This window comes from Parasteatoda tepidariorum, chromosome 4 (assembly GCF_043381705.1).
Source record: "Parasteatoda tepidariorum isolate YZ-2023 chromosome 4, CAS_Ptep_4.0, whole genome shotgun sequence".
NCBI lineage: Eukaryota > Metazoa > Arthropoda > Arachnida > Araneae > Theridiidae > Parasteatoda > Parasteatoda tepidariorum.
In genome coordinates, this window is record NC_092207.1 from 96,048,182 (window position 1) to 96,059,011 (window position 10,830).

The 10,830-nt window shown below is 27.2% G+C and overlaps 1 protein-coding gene across 1 annotated transcript in view; it reads left to right on the forward strand.

The window, feature by feature from the left end:
• LOC107455043 (nose resistant to fluoxetine protein 6) overlaps positions 1-10,830 on the forward strand; it is a 35,927-nt gene that overhangs the window by 17,941 nt on the left and 7,156 nt on the right. The window contains exons 6-11 of the mRNA XM_043049094.2: positions 2,684-2,863; positions 4,683-4,776; positions 7,981-8,076; positions 9,243-9,408; positions 9,969-10,048; positions 10,145-10,267. Of these exons, the coding sequence (XP_042905028.1) occupies positions 2,684-2,863; positions 4,683-4,776; positions 7,981-8,076; positions 9,243-9,408; positions 9,969-10,048; positions 10,145-10,267 (739 nt within the window). The remainder of the gene's footprint in view (positions 1-2,683; positions 2,864-4,682; positions 4,777-7,980; positions 8,077-9,242; positions 9,409-9,968; positions 10,049-10,144; positions 10,268-10,830) is intronic.

The following is a 10,830-nucleotide window of genomic DNA, read 5'->3' on the forward strand; positions in this document are numbered from 1 at the left end:
TTAATTGTTTGCAAATAGATTTGATTAAGTCGCTACGTCAGGTATTAACCATGTAATTTTAAAAGCGAAAGACTTTTGGGAGTTATGTAGTGACCTCAATATATTTATAGTGACTCGCAATTCTAAAATGAGGTGTTTCGGTGGCTTGAATAAACTCGCAAATATTAGTAATCGCATAAATGCCTTCAAGTGGGAAAGTAATTTTTCCAATCATCATTTTTCACAACTTCTCTACGATAAATTTTACAACCAGTATACTTAAAATTTATAGACATATAAATGAGTTATGGAATTTGATGGTATTAATACTGTATTTTGTAATTCGTTAGAGACTTTAATTTCGTTAGAAATGTCAACAAAATCTGCTTTAACCCTTTGGTGCCGATATATTTTCTTTCTGAGACTCTAATTACAAGTAAAAGTATATTTTGGTGATTTTTAATTTTAAAAACAGTCTGCTTGTTATTAAAAGAATTTGATAAATTATCGGAATTATATTTTTACTAAGCAATAATATCCAAAGAACATTTTTTTAAATTTTTTTTATTCATGTTCTAAAATTTACAGAAAATAAATTTTCCAAATTAAAGAAATTTCAATGATTAATCTTAAAGAAATTTCAAAGATTTGATCTCAATAACTACTAATACGTGCGAATTTGAAAAATTGTGGGATCATTTAGCGATACAACATCAAGATCTAAATTTTTAATTATTTTTTTTTCTCATTCATTATTTAATTTCTTCAGAACTATGACTAAAATAGCATAAATTTCAAATAGAAAATATAAAAAGCACTGTAATTTTCTCAACTTAAATATTTTTTCGGGTCATTAATAATCCCACTAGGTCATCCAAAACTTGAAAAGTTCTGCAATTAGTTTCATTCATTATTTAGGTTGCAAACAGAAAGAAAATTTTAATAATGACAATATATAAGCCTATATTTAAATATCGTTCTCAGGGTTTTATACTCGGAATTTTTCAAATTTCATTCGTTTATTGGTAAAATAGGTCTTGTTTTGGGTTTTATTACGTGCACGCTTTATTTGGACGTCATGACACGCTTCAACTGAGTTCAAGAGTGATAGTAAACAGCGTGCATACGTCATTGCATGCGTTGCTATGGCAACCACTGCTGTTTGATAATTTCCTTAGAATTCTTTTTTTCGTTTTATTTTCAACAGCAGTCATTCTTAATGTATTTACATAATAAAAATTTAAAGTATTTTTTAAGTTATTCTTATTATTAACGTATAATTACTGTCTCGGCGGTGATTTTAATATGAATACTGAAGAAGGAAAAGTATTTTGTGACATCTTGAAACACGTATATAGCCAGGATTTGAAAACCAATCCGACGACAAACATCAATTGAGACAACCAACTCATTTGCAACCCATGATTTGAAATGCTGCGGCGTTTATCGGAGTCAAACCAGAAAAAAACGCATTCGACCAATGGGTAACCAGTAATCGTAATAAAGCTATCACAATTTTTTTCATTATACTTTTGATTTTAATGTTACCTAATGTTGATTACGAAAATATAGGTCACGCATTTTGAAAATAATTTTAACAATTTCTAATACTTTTTCTTAAAATTTTATTCCAGGAAAGCACGATTTTACGGTGAAAGTATTAATTTGAAAATAAAATGTGACGTAAGGTAAAAATCTCATCGGACAGTACTGCTTGATAAAAACCACTTGAAAGTTTTTGAAATTTATTTCAAAATTTTTAAAAAATCATAATTTATTTAATATGTAAATTCAAACCATAAGTATTTATACAAAAATATTTTGTTCTACATATTCATTAGCTTTTTTTTAGAAATTTTAGGTCTGTAAGTATTCAGGTCTTAGACGTTTTTCCAACTTTTCCAACTGCCGGTAAGAGAGATAATTAAGGAATTTAAAGTAATTTAATATCTAAAGAAGCATACAATTTATATAAACTAGTAAATTTTCATTTAAATATTTATATAGTCAAATAAAAAGTTTAGACCTATTATGTGTGTCTATTATTCCCTAATATTACTTAACATGATTATTTCGGTAAACTACTTTGATATGACGTAAGGTTTTAAAACAATGTTCAAATAAATTGAAACAATTATTTGGATTTTTGCAAAATGTTTTTTATGCAATAACTGATTTAAAACTATTAACTGCTTATACACTATTTAAAAATTTTTTGGATCAAATTTCGGCGAAGAGTTACTGCTCTCAGTTTGCTGGTACATTTTACTATAAAATCCATTTTTACTGGAACATATGTTACAGAATAAAAAAAAATTGATATAACAGACTTTTTACAATAATAATTACTGTAAAATCCCAGAATCTTTATAATTAAATAAACAATACTATAAAAATTACGTTATAATATTTCACGGTAAAAATGGATTTTACGGAATGAAATTCATTTTTACTAGAACAGAATAAAAAATCTGCTATACTCTACTTTTTATAGCAATATTTACTGAAAAATCCCAGAATTCCTCCAATTAAATAAATATTACTATGAAAATTACTGTGTAATATTTTAAGGTGAAAATGGATTTTACAGATAATGCTCCCTAAATTCCGGTACTTTTTACTGTAATTTGATTCAGAATTTTTAAAAATGTCAACAATTACATTAAATATATAATTTTGATCATATTTTTTGTATATTTTTCAGCTTGTTTACAGAAAGTAATAAGTAACTCATCGATTTATGGAAATGCTATAAAAGTCTTAAGTACGAAGAATTATCATGAAAATCTCTCATGCCTTTGTGCGATTCGCCCAATTGTTGTTATTTTAATAATTTATGGCCATACCTATGGACATCTGAACATCCTGCATTTCCAAAAATTCAGTAAGTACTTTGCTGAAACCGAAAAAAAAATATTTTAATACAAAATCTGATAAATATATAGAGTGTGTTGGAAAAACTTAGATATATGGGGAATAAAAGAATAATGAAGGAAAGTATAGTGGTTGAAAAGGTGAAGATAATGAAAAGTGAAGAAGTTACATACATTAGCAGTACATAACATAAAGACATAATGAATGCATAATACATAACATACATACATAACATTGTAATTTATGTAAAATGCATACGTTAGCGAGTAGCAATGCAAAAGAAATGTAAAAAAAAAGCATTTAAAAATCGCAACTAATAATATTAGATTAAGTTAAACAACGCCGGAATAGCCTTGTTGGTAGGGCGTTTCTATATTACTGTGACAATAGTCTTATTCACAGGGAAGAGATAAGTACATGGATTTAGAGAAATTATTCTTGATAAAAAATATAAACATTGTCTCATGGTAACTAGTTCTGAAAGTAAAACTGGTTTGTTTAGTAAAATTAATTCTGAACTTTTCCGAAACTTGCAACTCCACCTCTTCATTCAGGAGTTCATTCTCTTTTTCAGAGTTAAAAAAAACTACCCCTTTTAACTCTTTTTCAGAGTTAAAAGGGGTACCTTTTTATCTCAGAATGTTTATTACATAAATAAAATTATTTTCTTTTTACAATTTTAAATAAGTATGTATAATATTATTTATGCAGTTTTCCTGCTGTTTTTTTTAAATCATGCTAATAATGCCCTTTTTACACCTACTCATCTAACTTAATTGAAGAATTCAATTGTAAAAAAAAGCGTCGTGTTTTAACTCCGTTTTTTTTTTTAAAAAAATATCGTTTTTTGATTTTGTTCTTTCCTGTTAATCTTCTTAACATCTTTAGCATATATGTTATTGTTCAGGTAATATGTTTTAGGAAAAGTAAACAAACACTGACTGTAGTTCGATATGAAAAAAAAATTTAATGGATATTTTTCTCATATTAACTCAAAATGATTGAAATTAGACTTAACCACTTAATTAAATTTGGAAATTAAATATATTAACCTTATTTTAAAACCAAGTGAAGCAAGAAGCTTATAACTGCATTTTATACACCCCTGATCTCCTTACACCCAACTACAGTTTTTTGATATAGAATTGACAGTAGAATTTCATCATAAAATATTTTTGAAAATATTTGGTATAAATGAAATATAGCTGTGAAAGGTTTGCGTTGTTCAAGCAACAATTTTTTTAAATCATTTTTTTATTGCTAACGAGCATATTTTAGGAAAAATGTTTCTAAACCGTTTGCTATTTTAGGAACTATATAAGGAAATAAAACATTGTAAAAAATTTCGGATCAATTACGGTTTAATGTTCTGGCACTTTCCGTAAAATCCGTGCATTTTCTTAAAAATCCGTAAAATAATGTACCGTAATATTTACAGTAATGTTTATTTAATTCAGGAACTTGGTGATTTTACGGTAATTATTGCTGTAAAAATAGCGGTATATCAGATTTTTCTTCCCGAAAATGTTTCTGAAAAAATGGATATTACAGTTAAATGAACCGACACCCTGAGTGCCGGTACTTTGTACTGTAATTTGATCCAGAATTATTCACACGGTAGGAGTCACTGGTCCCTTAATTCTCAAAAAGTTATAATGATTTTTTTTATTATTATGAATCGTCTAATTGAAAATATACTACATTGTCTACAATACAAATTAAAATAATAATATTAATAGTCGAGCTAAATGCAATAAACGTGTCATATTAATCATTGTGGAAACAGTTATATTTGAAAAAAATATATACATTTTAAATGATTTTTGTAGGTAAGGCAGTAAATTTCACTCGGTTCTTTGAAAGTTTCTTCTTCTCTGGAATAGCAAACGCTTCTGTAGGAGTAGATACCATTTCGTTTCTAGCGTAAGTATTATATTAGTCTGTAATTCTATAACTATTGTTAAACTATAACCACAGTTGTTTAATAAATAAAATCAGAAATTACATAAAATACTGAAGTTCTTAAAAAGAATGTAACTATGTAGAAATTTTACAAAGTTATAATCATGTAATGAAATACTTATGCCCTAAACTTTATTCTAATTGAAATATTGCAGCCCCACTAGCACTGGGGTTTAGATATTGCACTGTGCAAAATTACAGATCAAACTACGATTTAAAGTACCGACACTTTGGATGCATCATCCATAAAATCCATTTTAACCATAAGATATTATCCCCCTATTTATTATTTATTCTGATATTTATTTAATTAGAGTGATTCGGTGATTTTACGGTAATTATTTTTGTAAAAATGTCAGTATATCAGAGTTTTGTTCCGTAACCTGTTCCATTAAAAATGTATTTTACGTTAAAAAGTACCAGGCTTTTTATCATGATTTGATCCGGAATTTCTAACAGGGTGGGTTACTGTTGTGAATTACTTTGTTTCTTTACCCGATAGAACTTAAAAGACCCATCCAATTTCTTATGGATGAATACGAGATATAAAAATAAATTGATTTGGTCTTAGTTTATATCCGTTAGTTGTTCTATTTTTAAAGGGGAATTTAAAGTGTGATTTTTACACGAATAAAATAATAGTGTATTGTTAAATTTACTAAATGTTATTTCCAATAAGACCGATTTTTCTTTTTAAAAAAAATAACAGAAATAAACTATTTAAAACAGTTTTTCTAGCAATAAATTATTTACGTGAAATGTTGACCACTGTCTATAAGTTGCAGTACATTATAAAACATTAAAAATAATGTATTCAATGTCTTATACCCGGTAGCACGTGCTTCAGATGAGTACAATATCTGCAGAATATTTTACCCCTCAGACTTTAAAGAAGAAAAAAAACATTGGTAGCAGAAAAAATTGGAAACAAGTAAAAATTAAAGATAAAGCGGAAAAAAATTTAGATTTTTATTTAGAAAAAAACATAAATAGTTTTTTTTTCTAAAAAAATATACCAAAGAATTACATTCAATTTAAATTTTTTAGGTACTTGTTTGATTTGTCTAATAAGTACCTGTAATTGTAAGGAAATGAATTTCATTTGAAAATTTTTTGAATAGGTGCTAATCAGAATAACATAATCTACAATTCTAGCAATTTCTACCTTTAAACTCAAAAAGATTTAATTTTGACATTATCATTTGCAAACTCATTCTTAATTATTGGACTTAGTATAAGCCTTTTTTTTCCCTTCATTTTGAGAAAACATAAAGTATGATTGAGTAAGATTTAAACTAAATTTAAGCATAAAAGTTTTGTTCATAACTGCTTTATTATATTTAAAAGCTGCAGATTATACCAAATATTTTGCCAGATTAAGCTTAATTATCTGTGTATAACTGATTAAAAATTGCAGACAAATTTGATTTTTTGAAGATTAAAGCTGCAGATTGACTTAATATATTCCGCTGCAGGAGACTTAAATAAATTAACAAGTTTAAAAAGTTATTTTTGCTTTTATTTATTGATTATATTTCTTAAATAAGAATAGTATAATGAGATGTAATGTTCTAACTCTTACATTAAAATACAAAATAGAATATACCACTGTGCATTTATGTAATGTAAAACTGTTTTGAATAAACTATTATTAAAATCGGTTTAGTTTTATTTTAAGGTCCCTACTGATTGAACGAAATCCGGAATCTGAACAAGATTCTGGATAACAGAAAAAACATGGTATTAGAGCTATTTAGTTGCTTTATTTTTCCGTTTATATGGTTTCAATACAACCATTCCTAGAAAGAAGACAATATGTAGGGAAAAATTAGAAGAAAATTTAAAACAAGATAATGTCGATAAGTAGTTTTTAAAAAATATCAGTTAAAAAGTTAGCTTTCTTTATTCAAGGAAAAGTTTCAGGAAATCTGATGTTAAGATAGTTTTGCGTACTACTTCTGACACTTTAAACTTGTATTTTGATAAAAGTATATATAAATGATTGTCTGTCTGTATGAATAAGAAGAAAATATTTTATACTTGCAAAATATTTTTAAAAGATTTGTCTTGCGTCTTTCAAAATAATATCCAACTCAAAATACATAGAGTCAAGTTCATCAAAAAATTCTTAGTTTTGAAAGTAAATTTATAACCTAAAGGGTTTTACTTAAATATTAATTAATTACATGCATATTTTACCTGTAGAAAGAAAATTCTTTTGAAATTACCGTACTGTATGATAATAGCATTTCTGGTATGAAATATAATTCTGGTTATGAAATCAAAATAGGAAATCAAATTTGAACAATTCAGTTTGTTGATTTTTCCGATTGTTAGGAAAATGGTTTAATGGAAATTTTCGTTTAATAAATTGTAGTTTTTATTACCACACACATAGTAAAAAAAATAGAAAAAAAAATGTAACCAAATATCTTGTTTTTTTATGCCATGCTTTAATATATCACGATGAAATTTTACCTCATTTACCAGATTTTGTTCACATACTATAAAATCAGGTTTTATTTTTAATTTTACTGAACTCTTTCTCAAAACGCATTAGAAAAAAATTACTGTACTTTTTTGCGTTTTCGTAGAGTTAAAAACGCATTAAAATTTACCATATTTAGCTGGTTTTTCCATACTTTCATTTTCAGTGAATTATTTTCCGAATTTTATTTTGTAAAAAGGAAAATCCTGTAGAAAAAAACTATTCAGCAAGTTGGAAGAAAATTTTATTTTTTTTAATGAGTACATAAATTTTTTTATAATAAAAATAAGAAAATAGTAATTTTTAATGCAGTTCAGTTTAATAGGTAAAACATTCAGTTTAATGGTAAAACATTAGAAATATTTTAAGAACATCAAGTACTTTGCTAAAATAGAAAAGTAAAAGTCCTTAGTATTAATGAAAAATTCTGTTTGTTCTTATATTTAATCACATTTTATATCATGTAATGAATTAAGCAAGCAAATTCAGATTTTCTAATGTAAAATTGTCTAATCATGTGCTGCGCTTGCGTTCTTCAATGAAGCTATACATACATACTAATTATGCATATCTACTCTGTTACATACTTCAAAAAATATATGTCTGTATGAAATATGTAATTAATGCATAGAAAAATAATAATATTGAAATATAAATTACCTTCATTCTTTTTGCAGAGCAGTTACTATTACATACAACGGGTGGAGATATTTGCAGGAAAAAGAGAAAGCAAAATTCTCTTTAATTAAAGTCTTTTTTCTCAGATATTTTAGGTAGGTATAAATTTTTTTATAAATTTATTTACTTTAAATTATTTTATTTGCATTATCCTTCTAAAAATTTTCTCTAAAAACTGCGACATTGTCAGTTAATGGGATATGTTTCTTAAAAAAATTGTTTTAATTTTTGATTTATTAAAAAATTAATGTAAGTATTTTATGTCTGCTAGCTTAAAAAAATTTCCTGTTGTGAACGCTTAACTCAACTATAGCCTAAATTAACATTTTAATTTCACTTTTATTTATTCTTGTATGTAATTAGCGAAAACATTTGGTGATACTACTTTTTAAAACATTGGCTGCATTTTACTCTTAGATGCTTGTAGTGAAATGTTTTACTACTNTTGCAAAACAGGTAATTTATGTTTCTCTTTTATATTTTATATTTTTTCTTAAATAAATATTTATTTTCTAAAATTATTTGCGGTCAACTTTTTAAATTATCCAGTATAATATTACAATGTGCACATCCATTTTGGGCCCATCCTTGGCAACTAACAAATCGATGCACAGCATAACTAACCACTTCAGCAATGCAGTAAGAACGGCACTTTAAATTCCTCTAGTTACACTCGATTTGCGCTTTTGTTTTCATATTTTGTTAGTTAGTTAGTTAGTAACTAACTAACGAAATATGAAAACAAAAGCGCAAATCGATTTGTAATCTGGCAGTCTTGTTGCGAAAATATTTTTAAATCATTCTTGAAAAATTTCCCGTTCATGTAAGTACATCTGATTTCGCTACTCGCTTTATAGATTTTGTTTTATACTGTTTTTTCTTTTTCTTTTATTTTATTTTCTGTTTTTACGTGTAATTTTTACTTATTGGGTCCTATTTTATTTGTTGTAATTTTTGTAAAAAAAATTTTTTTGAGTGCTCCTCACACTATTGTATTAGTATATTTTGCTTTGGCTACATTGATACAATATCAGAAAGCACTCTTTTTTGCGGATATAATCGTGTGGGCTGATGAAAAGATTTTATCTTTTATTTTCCGCTTTTTTTAAAAAATTTCATCCCTTTTTTTTTTTTTTAATCAGTCGTTTGTCATTTTTTTCATTATTCCCCCCCCCTTTTTCATATGTCTATAACTTTCCTTTATTTTATCTTCACTCTGAACTTATACTTTGCATCCATTATATATATCCATTTTTTTTAGATTATCAAGCGCACAACTAGTGACAACGATCCTGTTTTTATTATTTCCACTTTTGGGCTCTGGGCCTTTATGGCATGGTTACACCGGTCAGCCATTAGAGATGTGCCGTAAAAACTGGTGGATGAATTTCCTTTACATCAATAACTTTATGAAATCAACAGAAATCGTGAGTATAATTTAATATGTATAGTTTTAGAAAGTATTTCTTTTGAATTCATTTAAGCATAATAAGATTTGAATACTCCGAATGACATTTAAACATCTATCCACTATCTTTGTTACTTTACTTTTAAGTCATTTGCTCTCAAAACTAGTTCATTTTTACCCACTGATAGAAACAGGTTTCTACTAGTCGTCTTAGCTTCGTATATTGCATATTTGTAAATTGTAAATTTCTTATTACACATACAAGAGTGCATATATATGCATGCATACCACTTAGAACACTAATTCATGTTTTAATTTAATTTTAAGGTAGGAAATGGAACAGTAAATCTTACTTACAAAACTTACAAACTTTACTTACAAAAGCTCCATTTGCAATAATCTAATGTGCCACGTTTGGTGCACGTTGCATGGGCTAATATTTAAAAAATGTGTTGTTCAAAATTGAAACTACTAGTTATAAATAACTCTTTCATACACGATAACAGTTTTCTGTGAACTGTAATTTTTTTTTATTTCTAATATATTCAATCTCACTTCTTCTCTTTGTCACAAATTTAGTGTTTGTATCATACATGGATTCTTGCTCTAGTTATGCAACTAACACTGCTGGGAGTCATTATAACATGGGTTCTAAAAAAGTAATCACCTGTTTTTCAATTCTATTATTTCAAAATATATTTTGAGCTAATATTTATTTTGACTTTTATTTGTATTATTATTATTTTGTTGCTTAGGTCATCCAAATTTGGGACATTGCTGATGATACTTATAATAATATCTGGAATAGTTGGAGTAGGAGCGATGACTATTATTCATCAATTACCAGGAAGCCTGGCATTTTTTATGCATGACCATAAGTAATTTTAAAAAATGAGACCTTTTTCTTAATATATGCACATATTGATTATGAGTTATGCAGTTGATATAATTTTGTTAATTTGGTAAGATTGTTTTAGTAAAAAAATATTACAAATGTCATGTAAATCGTATATAAACTGCTGTTTGTTGAAAATGCAACACCATGAAAGAATCATCAGAATCAAATGAAATTTAATGCAGAAACGACTTGTACTGATACAAATAAATGATGAAATTTTCAAAACAAAAGAAACAAATTAAGCGTCCGAAATCAGTATTTGGTGCAGCCACCACGCGCTGCAATAAGTGCTGCTATACGACGTGGCATGGAGTCAAACAGATGTTGAATATCTGCTTGAGGAAGAGAATTCCATATCGCTTGTATGCGCAACCAAAGTTCGTCTTTGGAAACTGCAGGACGCGGATCACGAGTGAGACGCCGACCAACCATATCCCACACGTGCTCAATAGGCGACATATCCGGCGAATAAGCAGGCCAAGGAAGAAGTTGCATGCGTTGTGCTGAACAGAAGTCTCTAACAGTCCGCGCAACATGTGGGCG